Source organism: Cnephaeus nilssonii, assembly GCF_951640355.1.
Source record: "Cnephaeus nilssonii genome assembly, chromosome: 5".
In the NCBI taxonomy this organism is placed as follows: domain Eukaryota; kingdom Metazoa; phylum Chordata; class Mammalia; order Chiroptera; family Vespertilionidae; genus Cnephaeus; species Cnephaeus nilssonii.
The window spans coordinates 7,893,777-7,909,340 of NC_137076.1; the positions used below are offsets into that span (position 1 = coordinate 7,893,777).

General features: G+C 62.6%; 1 protein-coding gene across 3 annotated transcripts; it reads right to left on the reverse strand.

Annotated features, from left to right (window-relative positions):
- Nucleotides 1-199: 199 nt before the first annotated feature.
- CAMSAP3 (calmodulin regulated spectrin associated protein family member 3) lies at nt 200-15,336 on the reverse strand. Of its 3 annotated transcripts, none has more exons than XM_079771624.1 (18): nt 15,098-15,336; nt 9,645-9,898; nt 9,160-9,282; nt 8,985-9,080; nt 7,894-7,941; nt 7,513-7,651; nt 6,675-6,814; nt 6,501-6,594; nt 6,374-6,428; nt 6,159-6,232; nt 5,767-5,836; nt 4,211-5,609; nt 2,732-2,871; nt 2,389-2,654; nt 1,995-2,094; nt 1,551-1,657; nt 1,356-1,474; nt 200-1,280 (listed from the first exon to the last, which is right to left on the reverse strand). In XM_079771624.1, exons 1-18 carry the CDS (start codon nt 15,243-15,245, stop codon nt 975-977), a joined length of 3,678 nt encoding a protein of 1,225 aa, XP_079627750.1. In that variant the 5' UTR covers nt 15,246-15,336; the 3' UTR covers nt 200-974. The 3 variants fall into 3 exon arrangements, with proteins under 3 accessions (XP_079627750.1, XP_079627748.1, XP_079627749.1); XM_079771622.1 differs by having other exon boundaries at nt 201-1,280; nt 4,211-5,660; XM_079771623.1 differs by lacking the exon at nt 7,894-7,941 and having other exon boundaries at nt 201-1,280; nt 4,211-5,660.
- Between the last annotated feature and the right edge of the window lie 228 nt (nt 15,337-15,564).

Sequence of the window (15,564 nt, forward strand, 5' to 3'; positions counted from 1 at the left end):
GATTTTAAGCATTTAGGGATGTAATCAGATTTGTGTCCTGAATAGGCCATGCAGGCTGCTGGGGGGGTTGGCTTGTGCTAGGAGGTGGCTGGGAGTATGGGGAGGCCCAGGCTGTTGGCTTGGACTGGGGGGTGGGGGGTGGGGTCATGGGGACAGAGAAGCGATAAAGCACAGGAGAGGCTTAGGGGGTGAAGTGTGCAGTACTGGATGGCACTGGGAAGCTGGTCCCTCCCTGGCATGCCAGAGCTATAGGGAGACACAGCCCAGCCTGGCTCAGGCTATGGGGTAGGGCCTGTCAGACATCTGGCCATGCCAGGAGCTCTGAGGAGACAACACGGGGATCCCTGGCTCGGGGCGGTAACCAGCCTAGAAATGTAGGCAGGCAGCTGGAAGAGACGATCCAGTTTAGCAGTTGGCCACAGACCAAGTGCCAGGAGAGGCAAATAACAACAGGCACGCTGGGGAGGAAAACAGCAGGGATGGGGAAGGCCGCGGGGAGAGGAGGGCTGGTCAGAAGCCTGTGTCCAAGAGGTCAGGAAAGGGCTGAGAAATGGCTATAGGGATGGGATGGGGTGAGGTGGGGATGCTGGCAGGGAAGACGTGGCCTTGGCCAGAGCTGTGTCAGGGCCAGCAAGGGAGCTGAAGAGACGGACAGGTTCAGGAGTGAATAGGAGACAGGAAACTGGGAAACGCTCTCAGGCAGATACCACCAGGTGCCCCAGCCAGCCTCGGGCGACGCCAGCGCTCAAGGTCACTTTAAATTATTTTATTCAAGAAAGTAGGAGGACAGACGGGGGACCAAGCTGAGCCCTGAGTCCCTGAACCTCCCAGCTCAGCCCCCACAGCAGGATGAGACGAAAATTAGAGGGTGGGGACTCCAGCCCCACCCAGACAAGGTTAGGGACAGACAGGACCCAGGAATCCCCCCTGAACGTCCTCTGAGAGGGTGGTGGCCAAGCACCACCCGGGCAGGGCTATTTGGGGGTACTGCTCCCCTTCTTGGGGGTGGTGGGCTTCTTGCTCTGCCAGAGGTGCCCCTGGATGGTGAAGGCATCTACGCTCATGGACATGGTCTTGGCGGGGATCTGGGTGAAGCGCTTGCGGTCTGAGTTGTACTTGTAGATGCCTTCAACCATGGCGGGCGTGATCGTGCGGGGGCCGTAGCCTGCCAGCCGGGACAGTTCCTCTGTCTCCCCGGACAGCGTGTACAGGGCCCGGAACTGGCAGCTCGAGTCCCGAAAGAGGATCAGGAAGTGGTTGGCCTTGCTCTTCTCAATTTCCTGGTGGGCAGGGGGCAGTCAGCCAGCACAGCCAGGCCCCACCCCGCCCACGGGACCCCACCCCTGGGCACATACCTCAAGAATGCGGTTCTTCTGCGGCTCGTTCACCTTGCCGGCCAGGCAGCAGTGCGACAGGGCGTTGTGGATGATGAACTTGTTGGACTTGGCGCTGGGCTCCTTGTACAGCCGGGGACCTGGGGGGCAGGGTAGTCAGCAGGGATGGCCAGGGAAAGGGAGGGCCCAGCACTGGCCACCTGGAGTCCCACTCACCTGTGTATTCAGGCACTGACGCAGGCGAAGAGGCATTGCTGCCATTCTCCCAGTCCCGGCTACCAGGAAGGCGGCTTGGGGACATGAGGCCTGATGGGGATGGAGCCCTACAGGGAAAGGGATGGGTGGAGATGCAGTCAGTGGGGGCTGGGGAAGGGAAGCTGCCAATGTGCAGTGGGACTAGGGAAGCAACAGCCTGCAGCCCTCTGCAGAGGGGAGACGTACGTGCACGTTGCACACTCCCAAGTGCATGCAGTGCCCTCGCTCAGCGGCCTCGGGCACATCCCTAGGTCCTGTCCCTCAGTACAGACACTCCCACTTGTCCTTACAGGTGCCCTTTCAGCCTTTAGCGGCAGATACACACACTCATGCCATGTCACGCTCAAAAGCTCACACACATGCACATACGGACTTTGAGAGGCCACCCGCCCCGGCCAAACTCACCGAGACGTGGACCTCTTCACGCCGAGGTTATTGGGGGCCTCATTGGCCACTGTGGACAGTGACAGGGTAGACTGGGAGTATACCTTGCTGAGCCGGGAACCTAGGGATAGAGTGCATTGGGTCGGACCCCACTCAAAGCCCCCTTATCTCCTGAAATGCTTAGTGGGGCCTTGCCTGGAAGATGGGAGGGAATGCAAGGTCATCCCTGCCCCCAAAGCCTCACCCAAGGGGCTTCATCTATTAAGCCAGCTCTGCCCAACAGCCCTTACCCTGCTGCAACCCCCACACTCCCAGGAAGTGTTCACCTAGCAGGCAGGATAGTCCTACCTGAGACCTTCATCACCCACATAAGGCCCCCTGCAATATATCCACCCCTTCCCCACCGGGTCCTCACCCAGCAAGCCACGGGCGGGGCTTCGAGCCAGGGCAGAATCATCACAGCAACCAGAGCGTGGCCGGGGGGCCCTCCGTCCACCCCGGCCGGGCCCTCCCGAGGCCCGCGGCCGCAGCACCTTGTCCAGGTCATCCATTAGCTTCAGCTGGGCCCGGCGTTCATACTCCAGCCGTGTGAACTCCCCACGCCGGGGGCCCACCTCTTCTTCAGCTGGGGCCCTGGCAGCGGGGGCCAGGGGGGCAGGGGCCACCTCCTCTTGGGCCAGCCTACAGGTGGAGGGAGGAGGCGGTCAGACAGGTGACGGGGTCGCGGGTGCAGGGGTCCCTGGACTGCCCAGCCTCACCGCGCAGCCTCCTCCCGCTGCTGCTCTTTCTTGGCCTCCTGCCACTGCTTCCGGCGCTGCACCTCCTCCGCCCGCCGCTGCTGCCGCTCCAGCAGGCTGGCTCGCTTTTGGGCCATCTCGTCCTCGGGCTTGTCTTCATCCTGGGGGCAGGCACTGAGTCCAGCTGGTGTCCCCCCGGCACAGCTACAGTCTGACCAGTCAGCCCAGCCCGCCAGCCACTCACCTGTACTTTCGGTTTGTAATTGTTCTAAAGGCATTTAGTTGGTGCCCACGTTATGCACAGCCCCACGTGCTGGGTACTGACACACAGGGCAGGGCAGACCTGGGTGCTGCTCCCAGAAAGCACTGACCCAGTGGGGAAGGCAATGTGCTGTCACACCACCGGCAGCTGCCAGTCTGCATGTAGAGAGGCACCAAGCCAGGCTTCCTAAAGGAGCAGCCCAGCGGAGGAGGGGTGGAGAGCAGAGGGAGCACGTACAAAGGCCCTGAGGCAGCACTGGCCCAGCAAGCATGCGGGGCAGCAGGAGGCCCGTGGGGACGCGGGGCTGGGAGGACGCGTTGCACAGGATGGAGCAGGGCCTAAGGCCTGGGTTTAACTCAGAGCCAAGGGGGCTCCAGAAGGGTTTTCACAGGACAGTGACCAGGCCCAATCTGCACTCGGAACATCCGGCTGCTCAGGTAGAAATGGCGGGTGTTTGGGGGAGGGGGTCAGTGCACACCAGTCAAAGTATCACTGCAGCCCGGCCGGCGTGGCTCAGGGGCTGAGCATCAACCTATGACCCAGGAGGTCACCGTTCAATGCCCAGTCAGGGCACATGGCCGGGTTGTGGGCCCCATCCCCAGTGTGGGGATGTGCAGGAGGCAGCCGATCAATGATTCTCATCATTGATGTTTCTCCCTCTCCCTTCCTCTCTGAAATCAATAAAAAATCCTGTTTTTTAAATGTGACTGCAGGTGTCCAGGTGAGAGATGTGGCCCAGGCTGGGTGCCATGAGGAAGAGTAATGGGATATAGGACAGGGTCAGGAAGGGGAACTGGCAAGGCCACTGGGAAGGAAGGGGGCGTGTGAAGGAGATAGCAGGAGGGGGAAGGAGATGTCATTGACGACCCTTGCCCTATTTGTCCATTCTGTCCATCACCCACCCATCTACCATCTGCACACCCCCATCTGTCTGTCTACCCATCTACCCTGTGTGTCCACACACACAACCCATCTATCCATCTGCACACCCCCATCTGTCTGTCTACCCATCTACCCTGTGTGTCCACACCCCCCACCTATCTGTCCATCTGGCCGCACACACTTTGCCCACTCCCATGTGGCTACCTAGCCCCCATCCACCCACCTTCTACCCATCCACCAACTCCATCTATTTGTCCATCCGCCTGACCATGCGTCCACCCACCAGTCCAGCACCGCCCCCCGCTCCCTGACCATCCATCCATGCATCGCAGCCCGCACCCGCTAAGGTGGCTCACCTTATAGAAGAAGCCCAGCCCAGTGCGGGGAACTCCCTCTGAAGACCCGTCTTCCTCTAAGGAATCGTCAGCACCAGGGGGGCTCCCATCCCCCTCGTTCTCGGCCGAGGGCTCTTCCAAACTGCCCAGGGGGATCTCGATGAGGCCCGGCCTGGCCACGGGCTCCTCTGGAGGTGGCCCTTCTGCCAGGAGGATGGAGGAGCGCGTCTGCATGGGCACCTGGCTCGGCGAGAACTTACGCAGGTGGGGGAGGCTGTCTACGTCATGGGGAGGCGTGAGCACCCTCGTCAGGGGCGCCAGTCGCAGTTCTGCTGGCCGCGCATGCTTCGGGCTGCGGGGGGTTGGGCTGGGGCCAGGCCCGGGGCTGCGCCGGACAGCGGGGGCTCGCCGTGTGGGGCTGGCAGATGCAGCTTTGGGACCCGCCATGGGGACAGGGATGACCCACGAAGCAGGAGGCGGGGTGGGTCCGGGGGCCTCGGGCGGGGCCAGGAGCCGCTGCTGCTGGTCTGTGAGCCTCTGCATATCCCGCTGCAACGAGCTCAGGGCAGCACTCAGCTTGCTGACCGCCCGGTTATAGTCCCCCAGGCCCTCGGGGGGCACTGGGCCCAGTTCTGGTGAGAAAGTCACTGCCTTGGGCCGTGGGGACGGCTCACCCTGGCCCTCCCCCGCGGGCCGCTCCCCACCGGGGGCAGGGCCTGCCTCTGCCTCGGCCTCTGCCTCCACCTCGGCCTCGGCCTCCCCTCCGGCCTCCCGTGGCTGCACCTGCAGGAAGGCGCTCTTGCCCAGGCGCTGGCGGTGCTTGGCAAAGATCGCTTCTATCCGCCGTTTCTGGGCCTCGATGGCACGCCGCTTCTCCTCTAGCCGGGCTCCAAGCTCACTCATCTCGGAGCTCAGAGCCGCTGGTTCCGCTGGGGTAGACACCGGGGAGCCCGCTCCAGCCTCGGCCTCAGCCTTCACCAGCTGCTTCTTGCGTTCAGCAAAGCTGGTCATCTTCACTTCAGAGTTGCTGGCAGCTGAGGCTGAAGGCCCCACCTTCGGGGAGCCCTCAGACAGGGCCGGTGGATTCAGTACCTCCCCTGCCAGGCAGGGAGACAGTTTTGAGGGGCCCTCGTGGGGCAAGTAGGCAGGTACTTTGTCGGGTGGGTAGGGGGAGACCAGCGGGGGTTTGGAGGTCCCCTCAGGTGAGTGGAGGTAGAAGCTGCCATCAGCGGCCCCGTCTGGGAGTAGCCGGGGCTCGGCGCTGTGGATGATCTGCAGGGCCTCCTCGATGGTAGGCAGGTCTCCAGGCTCCGGGGGCGGGTGGGCAGGGGCCGGGGCCGGCACGGGGCGCGGGGGGCCCAGGCTGTCAGAGCTGACAGAGCGGAGAAGGACCGGGTCTCCCATGACGACATCCACGTCGCTGTCCAGGCCAAAGGGGGTGCTGAATGACACAGCCTGGGAAAGGGGACGGCTGGGCGGCCAGAGGGAGGGGTCAGCCCCTGGGTCAAGCCCCGGCCCCACCCCAGCCCCAGCTGGCCCAGCCCTCTCCACTGCCCAGGCCCTTGAGATGCACTCACCTGAACTGCCGGTTCCAGGCCTTGCCCAGGGCCTCCATATGGGACATGGATGGGGAGGACTTCAGTGAGCCTGGGGAGGGTTGGGGAGGGGTCACTTGGTGGTCACTATGGGGGGGCGAGGTCACTCACTGGCCACTAGGGGGGTGGGGTCACTGGGGGCCATGGGTGGGATAGGCAGGGGGTCTCACTGGGTGAGTCACCGATGGGTCATTATGTGGATGGATAGCGGGGGGCCATTTAATGTTACTAGGAAGTCCTGTTGAGCCACTGAGTCAGTCAATGAGTGTTACCACGTGCCAAAGAGACCCAGTGGAGGGGTCAAAGGTGGCAACATGAATCAGCTGGGGCAGGCTTTTGGGCGGGGGTTTGCAGGGACATCCCTGTGCACTCACCTGTGGATCCTCGGAGTGGGGACTGGGGGCCACCAGGTGACAGGAGTGAATGGCGGAAGTTGAAGACAGGAGAACTGCCAAGAGATGCACGTCAGCCATGGGACCCCTCCCTCACCTCTCCCGGGGCGCAGCGAGCATCCCTGAGCCGGTCCCAGTGACCAGCCGGGAGGAGGAGCGTCATGGCTGTGGGCTCTCACCCAATGGGAAAAGCGTACCTACTGCCACTGCTGTTCTGAGGGGTGGAGGCCTCTGTGGCCTGGGGGGAGGCGGCTGCAGCAGAGAGAGGAGCGTCAGTCAGAGATCGGCCCCCAGCCCCCACCTGGACCCCGGGCTAGGCCTCACCGTGACCGTCAGGCAGGTCCTTGGCTTGCACGAAGTCGGGTTTCAGCACCTCAAAGCACATGAACATCTCAGCCAACAGCACCACGAGGTTGATCTGGAAGCGGAAGGCAGGGTGAGCCCAGGGGACCCGCGGTCCTGGATGCCCACATGCCCACACGCCCGAAATGGCCTTACCTTGAGGGGTGGCGGCACATAAAGCAGGTCCTCCAGGGACAGTGGGCAGCCCCGAGGAAGGCGGGAGGCGCAGAAATCCTGCACCAGCTGGAGGTTGTACAGGCTGTCCGCCACCGACATGGGGTCCTTGAGGCACACCTCTGTGGGGACAGAACGCCCGGTCTATGAGGAGGAGGGGCCCCAGAAAAAGGAGGCCTCCTGTGGGTCTAGGCCAGGCACCCTTCACCAGGGGGGTACTGAGACAGGTACTGGGACAGGTCTCTGCCTGGCTACTTCCAAAACCTAGGGCACCAGTTCCCCAAGAACCCAACTCCTGCCTGCTGGTGTGGCTCAGTGGCTGGGTGTCCTCCATGCACCGAAAGGTTCCATCCGGTCAGGGCACATGCCCGGGTTGTGGGCTCAATCCCCAGAAGTGGGTGTGCATGAGTCTCACTCTGGCATCCATGTTTTCCTCTCCCTTCCTCTCTCTCTAAAAACTTTAAATAAACAAGCTTTTCCTGATTGCCCAGCACTCTCCGGGCACCTGACCCCTGGAATGTTCTCCCAGATGAACTTGCTGTCTTTCTCTCCAAACTAGAATGTGAGCCACTGGATCCCTGGCCTCTAAAATGAAGTCTGGCACACAGTTCACTCTAGAAATATTTGCTGCAGGAATGAATCATATGAAGCACAGACAAGTTCAGACACTTATGGGAAGTCACACAGCTATTAGGGGAAGAGGTTAAACCCAGGTCTGCCGATTCTGGAAGCTGCACTGGTAGTGGCTGCGCCACTCGGGGAACCGACACCTGGATGCTGGGCCCCGGGGAGGGCGTCTGGCCCAGACCTAGTCACTCACCCTCAAGTCTCAGCAGCTGGGGACAATAGCAGTGGATCGTGGCGGCCAGTGCGGCCCCACTCGCCAGGTCCTGCAGGCCAGTCACGGTGGGAAAGCAGGGGGCACATCGGGCCGCAGTGCGGTCCTTGCGATACCGGATCTGCGGGTGGGAGTCAGGTCAGGTCAGAGGTCAGGCTGGCCCTCAGGTCAGTGGTCATGCAGGCTGGGCAGGGAAGACTGGGGTTTCCGCCACGAGGCGGGGGGGTCCCAGAGCCAGAGTGAGGGCCAGCCTGGAGCGGGGGAAGGGCAGCAGCAAGGCAGAGGGAGGTGTCTTCGAGCAGCCAGGCCAGCAGTGGGGGCTGGGGCAGGGGCTCCTGGGGCCTGGGGTGGGGGATACATTACCATGGGGGGTTTGCTCCCCGACTCCTTCAAACAGAAGGCAATTGCGTGCTGGGGGGAGAGGAGCAGCCGTCAGCGGGGTGGGAGGGGTGCTGACTTGCTGGGCACCCAAGCACACCTCCGGGAGCAGGGGGAGGAAAGCCCTGAGCCCAGTCCTGAGCCCTTGGCCGTCCAGCTCCCTGACTGCACTCTGGCCGGCTTTGGGGACCCCAGCTCCTCCCAGCCTGAAGGGACCCCACAGAGCAGCCTCCATGCAGGGAATCCTCCCCCCACAAAAGACCCAGGCCCAGCTCAGGGAAAGGAAGCAGGTAAGCATAAGGAGAGGAACCCCCAACCTAGACCCCAAGGTTGGGGAAAGAGGCCCTGGAGTGAGAAAAGGCAGGGACCCCATCCAGCCCAAGGCCTCCCCCCACATTCAGTGGTCACTTTCCCCCTGTGCTTCAGGGATGGGCACCTCCCACCCCCAAGGTTGAGATCTATCCCCAGGAAACTGGAGTCCCGGGAAGACCTGCCACCTTCTGGGTGTGGGCCTTCCCCTGCGCTAGAAGGGGTCCCATCCATGTGCCTGCCCCATTAGGGTCAGGGCCGTGTGTCTGAGGGGCTGGGTCCGCCTCTCAGAAACACGGGAGGACTCCCCCACCTCAGCTCAGGCTGACAAGCTAACAGAGGGAGATCTACCCTTTGACTGATGGGAGGGGTCTGCCCTCTCAGTGAGCAGCAGAGATTCCCCCTTCTCTTGGTTCACAGAGGGTTCTCTGTCCCCCCGGGCTGGGGGTCACACCTCCTTTGCTCACAGCTGGGGGGAGGTAGGAGGAGGAGCAGACAGGCAGACAGACACAGAGCGACAAGCAGGGCAGGCAGACGGGGCAGAGAGGGCCCCACTTACAGGAACCAGCTTCCAGTACCAGCGTGTGGGGCACTGAGGCCAGAGAGGCAGAGATGAGAGGAGCAGGCACAGGGGAGGGGAGGGCGGGGAGGGAGAGGGAGGAAGACAGAGAGAGTCACCTCTAACACCCTCAGTGCAGGAATGGCCCGCTCTGCCCACCCGGCCCTCGACTGTCTGTCCTTCCGTCCATCTATGGCCCGAGCCTCACCGAGGGCTGCGCTGGGGCCACCCCATCTGCAGGCGCCGCAGGCGATGCTCTCCGGGCCGCTTCCTGCTCCGTCTTCTCCTGCAGCCGCCGGATTGTCTGGGGGGCCAGGAGGGGTCAGTGCTCTGGTCACTGGGCAGCCCTGGCCCCCAGCCCATCCCGGCCCAGCCCCGCCTACCGTGTCCACCCAGAAGAGGAGCTTGTGCTCCAAGCTGGCCAGCGCCAAAGGACTGGGCAGCGTCTTAGTCCACTCCAAGGCGAAGGCCACCATGAGGGCGTCAATGACAGCGAGGTGGGCTCCCTGTGGGGACAAGGTCTGAAGGTGAGACCGGACAGAATAAAGGGGAAGGATCTGGAAGTGGGAGGGGCTTGAGGGGCAGGGCCGGGGCTGGTGGTGGGGCCTCAGGAGCGGAGCCACGTCCGGGGTCCTGGAAGGCCACTCCGGGGGGCTGGGCTGTGAGGTCATATGCTAGGTCTTAGGCTGGGGGGGGGCATTGTAGGCAAGTCCTCAAGGGCCACAGGAGTATCTTTTGGGGGGACCCACGCCTGGTGGGAGGGGTATCGGTGGGAGGAGCCTGGCCTGGGGGGAGGAGCCTTTGGGGGAGGAGCCAGGCCTGGTGGGCGGGGCCCGGGGAGTGGCCGGACCCGGGGGGCGGGGCCTACCATGAGGACGGGCTGGTGTCTCAGGTCGGCCTCCTGCACGGGCCGCTCCGGCAGCGCGGGCACCATGCCCCTCCGCGCCAGCAGGGCCAGCAGGGCGGCGGGGCCGGGGGGCGCCTCCAGCTGAGGCAGCGCCTGGCGCCAGGCCCGGCAGTACAGCTCGGCCGAGAGCAGCAGCCGCGTCACCGGGGGCTTCACGTGCTCCTGCGCGTACTGGTCCGTGTAGAAGGGCTCCCACAGCTCCGAGGGCACGTGCTCTGCGGGCAGGAGGGCGGGGGGGCAGGTCAGGGCCGCCAGGGATCCCCCCCCCCACACACACACACAGGTGATTACCCGGCTCCAATGTAGGGAGGATGGCACCGAGAGGGAGTGGGGGCCTGGCTGGGACCGGAGAGCAGTGGGAGGAGTCTGCCAGAGAAGGGGTGCCGGCGTTCCCGGCAGGAGGGGGGCTATGCAAGCACAGGTGGGGGGTGGAAGACAGCAGTGCCTCAGGGGAGGGCTGGCTGGAGGGGTCTGTTGGGGGCTTGGGGGCGGGAGGACAATAACAATACAATAAGCTTAGCGCCTTCCCCGGGTGCTCCACAGCACCCCTGCAGACTCCTGCACACCTTGCAGCCCTAGGACCAGCAGCCAGGGAGCCACTGGGCACTCCAAAACCCAGGCACCGAGAACAGCAACCAGCCTGAGGCCACCCAGCTGGCAATGAGGGAACTGGCACCTCAGCTTGGAGGCTGGGGTGGGGTGAGCTGGCAGGGCACCCAACAGGGGAGGTGGACAGACTGTAGACACCTTGCGGGGGGGGGGGGGGGGGGGTGTCAGGGGTCTGACTTTGGAGACTGAAGGGAGGAGGGAGAGGAGGTGCCAGGCCCCAGGGGCCTGAGAGGAAGATGGGGAAGAGAGGGTGGTGACTGAGATGGAGGTACAGGAGGCTGAGTATGAGGGGCTGGGACTCAGAACAGGGAGACCAGGCCACGGAAGAGCCACGAAAACCCTGAGTGAGACAGCAGAGTTGGGAGAGGCTTAAGGAAGCCCCACGTGGGCCTCAAGCAGGACCCAAGGGTAGAGAGGAGACAGATCAGAATAAACTGCCAGAAAACCCCAAGCAGGCTGGGGAGCGGTGCCAGAGGCCAGCGGGGGGGCCTGCCCTCACGGGGTTCTTCCAGGGAGGCCCAAGGCTTATTCCAACCGGAGAATGTGCTCTGAGGGGTGGGGAGTGGGGAGGTGGGTTCTGTGTGGGTTTGAAGGAACAGGGGCAGGATTCTATTGCTTAGAACATTCGCACCTGTCAGCCCTCCTCTGGCCTCTTCTCAGCCGTGCCCCCAGAGGTTCCCATCCGCAGGACCTGGGCATCCCTGCCTCCAGTCCCTCCCGGGCAGGGCTCTTTCCCCGCCCCCTAAAATCACACTTGACCCCACGTAGCGCCCCACCTCTGTGGAGAGTTGTGCCTGTGCTCTGCCCCTCTCAGCTCAGCTCCTTGAAAGACGAGTTCTCCAGGCTTCACCCCCACCCAACCTCCCTGATCTGGCTCCAACCCTGCCAGCTCCCAGCCTCCTCAAGGCCAGCACGGGCCACCCAACACCCCCGTGGGCCCATATCTCGCCTGGGCTCCCTGCCCAGGGCCTCCCTCTTCGGGAAGCCTCGCCCCGCTGCCCAGCGCCTCCCGGTTCCCCAGCACTCAAACTGAGCCCCCTCCACACCTGCCCCTTCAGGGCACAGCTCCTGACAGCTCTGTCTCGGCAGCCTGTGAATGAATGGACATGCCCACCCCCCCACACCCCCACACTATGATGGCCTCCATTACCATCTGAGCACCTGCTGTAGCCTTGGCATCTCCCATAATCCTTAGCTTCTTGCTTCAAACCTGTTCCTTCTCTCTGTCCCCATTGCAGTGAGAAATCACCATCCCTCCTTCCTTCAATCAATCTTGACCTCCTGGCATCTTTCAAAGCCAAACCCTCCTCCCTGTCTCTCCAGCTCCTACTCATTTCCTGCTCCCATCAACAAAAATTAAACAAGTTTCTTTTCCTTCAAAATGAAAGCATGAGGAGAGATACTGCTGCAGACTGCTGATGTTTAACAAGCACTTCCTCTGCACCGGGCACCTCCACCTCGCTCTGTTGGCATTTGGGGCGGGTAATTCTTTGTGTTCAGCGAGGGGCGGGGGAGGCTGTCCTGTGCTGGAAGACGGTCTCTCACACTAGATGCCAGTAGCACCTTCCTCCCAAGTGGCGACAACCGAGAACGTCTCCAGACAGTGCCAAAGGTCTCCCTCCTGAGAGCCGAAATCAGCCCCCCCCCCGCCACCTCTGGCCGAGGCCCACCGCTCTGTGCTAGAAAATGTTTACTAAGCATTTACTATAGAACATGCTGTCCCATAGAAATATAGTGCAAGTCATATATGTAGTTTTACGCTTTCCAATAGCCATATTTAAAAAGTAGTAACAAGCAACATTAATTTAGTAATATATTTAACCTAATATACAGTTTATCCTTGAACAACATGGGTTTGAACTGGATGGGTCCATGTATACATGGATTTTTTTTCAATAAATACTGTAAATGCATCTTCTCTTCCCTATGATTTATTAATAACATTTTCTTTTCTCTAGCTCACTGTATTGTAAGAATACAATATGTGATACATAGAACACACAAAATACATGTTACTCGATAGTTTATGTTATCAGTAAGACTGCCAGTCTACAGTAGGCTAATGCAGTTCAGTTTCTGGGGAGTCAAAAGTTATCCACCGCCCGAGGCAACCCATCGATGTTCCTCTTCCTCTCCCTCTCCCTCTCTCCTCCTCTCTCTCTCCCTTCGGGTCTCTCTAAAAATCAAGGGGAAAAATATCCCTGGGTGAGGATCAACAACAAAAAGTTACCCACAGATTCCCAGCCGTGCCTCTAGCCCCTGTGCTGTTCAGGGTCCCCTGTACCTTCCAAACATTATCATTTCAACACGTAGTCAACACAGAACCAATGTTGTGAGCCACAGCGTGGGGTGTTTTGTACCAAGTCTTCGGAAGCCACTGCGCATGTTACCTTTACAGCTCACGTGGCTCAGCCCAGCCACGCGTACTCCGCACGGCCACGGGGGACAGTGACTCCGAGCACCACTAGCGTTTATTTACACCACGACCACCTTCGTCCGTTTGGTCATTTAGTCCTTACAGGACTTACATTCTGATGCCCATTGTGCAGGTGAGAAAACCAAGGCGCGGCAGCCGACAGAACTTGCCAACGCTCACATAGCTAATGAACGGCAGAGCTGCCGTAAACCCAGTTCCCGTGCAACATACAGCTCATGGGACTGCATGTGCCGTTTCCCAAACTTGCTTAAAGAGGGCACCCTTCCTGTCTTATCTCCGAGCTCCAGTTCTGCCGGCCTTGCTGCCAGCCTCCTCACGCCTGTGCCTTAGGGTCGCAGACTTCCCCTTCCCCGGCCACCATCCCCCCGGGCACTTGGGCTTCTGACCTCATCTCATCAGTCCCCAGTGCCCTCAGATCCCCGCCCCCAGGGCCCGAGAGCCCTCCTGTCTCCCCTGCCTCCCCACCCTCAGCCTCCCTCAGTGGCGGCCAGGACCCCCATGTTCTCGGAGAACTCCTTGTTGGTCCATACCCCGTGCCTCAGCATGTGTGACTTCCTCCCCGTGGCACATTCCTATGCATACTTCAAGGTTCAAGCCCTCCTTCTGAGGAGGCCTCCCTTCGCCTCCCCCTTCCAGGAGGATTTCAGGGATCTCCCCCTCCCTGAGCTCTGCTGCCCCCTCTACTTATCACTCAATGCAGCTATGATACGGTTTTATGTACCACATCCCCCTCTCCCACATCCAAGCCCCCATCCATCCCGAGCACCCAGCACTGGCCTGGCACCCAAAAGGCACCAGTAGAGTCCCAGAGCGCATGAACCAGACAGCGTTCTGTTCCCACTTTCCCGTCCGGGCCTGGCGCCCCACCTTCCTCGGCCCTCTGCTTAGAGGAGGCGGGTGGGGAAGACCTCGGGAGGTGTCACAGGGCGCAGGGAGCTGGGTCGTGCGCCTCCTCAGGGGACCTCACTTTCCTTTCTGTGAAATGGGATAGTAATGTCTGCTGTCCGCTGGCCAGGGGACAATGAATAACACTGATATCATTAAATAAAAACATCATACGATGCCGGCAGCAGTAGCAGCAAGCACCCAGGTAGCGGCCTGTGCGCCAGACACAGCGAAGAACCCGGTGGCCGGGCCTCTGCCTCCCCGCCGCCCCGTGAAGAAGGTGCTGACTGGGATTCCAATCATTCTTGCACTGTCCTGGTGCCCTGGGTGTCCCACAGACATTTGCGAAATGGATAAATAAGTGAAGGAATGCCTTCTGTTACAGCGGGGAATGGGAGCTTAGAGACTGGGAGAATCTGTCCACAATCTGGTGGAGCCAGGACTCAACCCTGCTCCGATCCCCCAAGGTGAGCCCTCCACGGCCTCATACCCTGGGATGCGAGGGGCTGGGACCACCCGAGTCTCTCTCCACCAACCACCTTTCTTCCTCAAGCAGATCCTTGGGGGCAAGCAGGCCCCAGAGAGGGCCCTCCTGCCAGGTGCAGGGAGAGAGACGGAGAAGGAGGCAGGCTTGAGCGGAACCAGGAGAGGGGCCGAGATCCCCGGGACCCACACCCAGAACAGGTTGATCTGGGAAGGCCACTGAGGGAGGATGGGCTGTGCCCGACTGCTGCCAAGACCAGTGGGCAGGGCAAGTGGGTGGGCAGGGCGTCCCCACAGGAAGGCCCGGTCCTTAATTAACCCCTTCTTCCCCACGGTCGGGCCCCGGCTCCCAGCTCTGGCCAGTGGCCCTGACGGAGCCTGCCCAGGGCCTCCAATGCTGGGGACCTACCCACGTCCCCCCGCCCCCCTCCGCCCGCCTTCTTCACACAGGCGGGCCTGAGTGCACCTGGGCCCCCGCCACAGGCGATCTTGGACAAGCCATTTCCCTTCCGCTGGGCTCCCGGCCTCCCAGGCAGAAATGGGGCAATAAGTCACAGCTGCCAGCCCGGGCCTGGCCTGGGCGGTGGAGGCGAAAGAAGGGGTTCCCGGAGCTCCCCGCGTCGCCCGCGTCGCAGGCAGGGCGTAAGCGGGTGTGAGTCCGGGCCTCCGGGAGTGTGTCCGGGGTGTGCACTGGGGGGTCCTCGCGCGCGTGATACGAGTGTGTAAAGGGGAGGAGGGCGTGCAAGACAAGGCCCCGCTGGAAACCCCGGGCGGCGCGCAGACACCGCCCCGCTCACCTGGGACCCCGAGGCCGGGGTCCGGGCGCGGAGCTGGGCCGCCGGCCCCACCCCCACCGCGCTCCCGCAGCCGGGCGGCCAAAGTCCACGGCCCGCGCCGGGCAGCCAGCCGGAGGCCCGGGGACCCCGGCGGCCCAAGCCATTGTTCCCACGGCCCCGACCTCCCAGGCCCGCCCTCCGCACCTGCCGCCCCCAGCGGGTACCTGCGCCCCCGAACGCGGCCCGCAGCACCCACGCCAGGCTGGCCGCTGCCTTGGCCCGCGAGAAATCGTACTGGTCCAGCGACTTGATCTCGGGCACCAGGAAGGTCCTCCGCAGCGGCCCGGGCCCGGGGGGCGCCGCCTCCACCATGGCGCTGCCGGGGCTGCGGGCGCCCGCTCCGCGCCGGCTCGGCTGCGCTGCGCTGCGCTCCGCCCGGGTCGCCGCCGCCGCCGCCGCCGCCGCCGCAGCCTCCCAGCCAGGTGCGGCCGCCGGCGTTCGCGACGCTGCGTCGGCCCCGCCCCGGGGCGGAGCCCAGGTGCGCCCCGCCCCCGGCCCGGTGCCCGCGCCTCGCCCGGTCCTCGCCGCAGGGTGGGGCGGAGGCTGCGGAGCAGTGTGCACGCGCGCTCGTGTGCGCGCCTGTGTGTGTGCTTGTGGGCGCACTGGAGAGGATGAGGGGCCCTCTGTTGTG

Bases quoted from the DNA above. Each gene is read 5' to 3' on its own strand.
- CAMSAP3 (XM_079771622.1), bottom strand. From the start codon at position 15,245: ATGGTGGAGGCGGCGCCCCCCGGGCCCGGGCCGCTGCGGAGGACCTTC. The intron at 2,655-2,731 runs GTGAGGCTGGGC...CTCCACCTGTAG, and splicing joins CAGCGGGAGGAGGCTGCGCG to GCTGGCCCAAGAGGAGGTGG. The intron at 1,475-1,550 runs GTGAGTGGGACT...CCTGCCCCCCAG, and splicing joins GTCAGTGCCTGAATACACAG to GTCCCCGGCTGTACAAGGAG.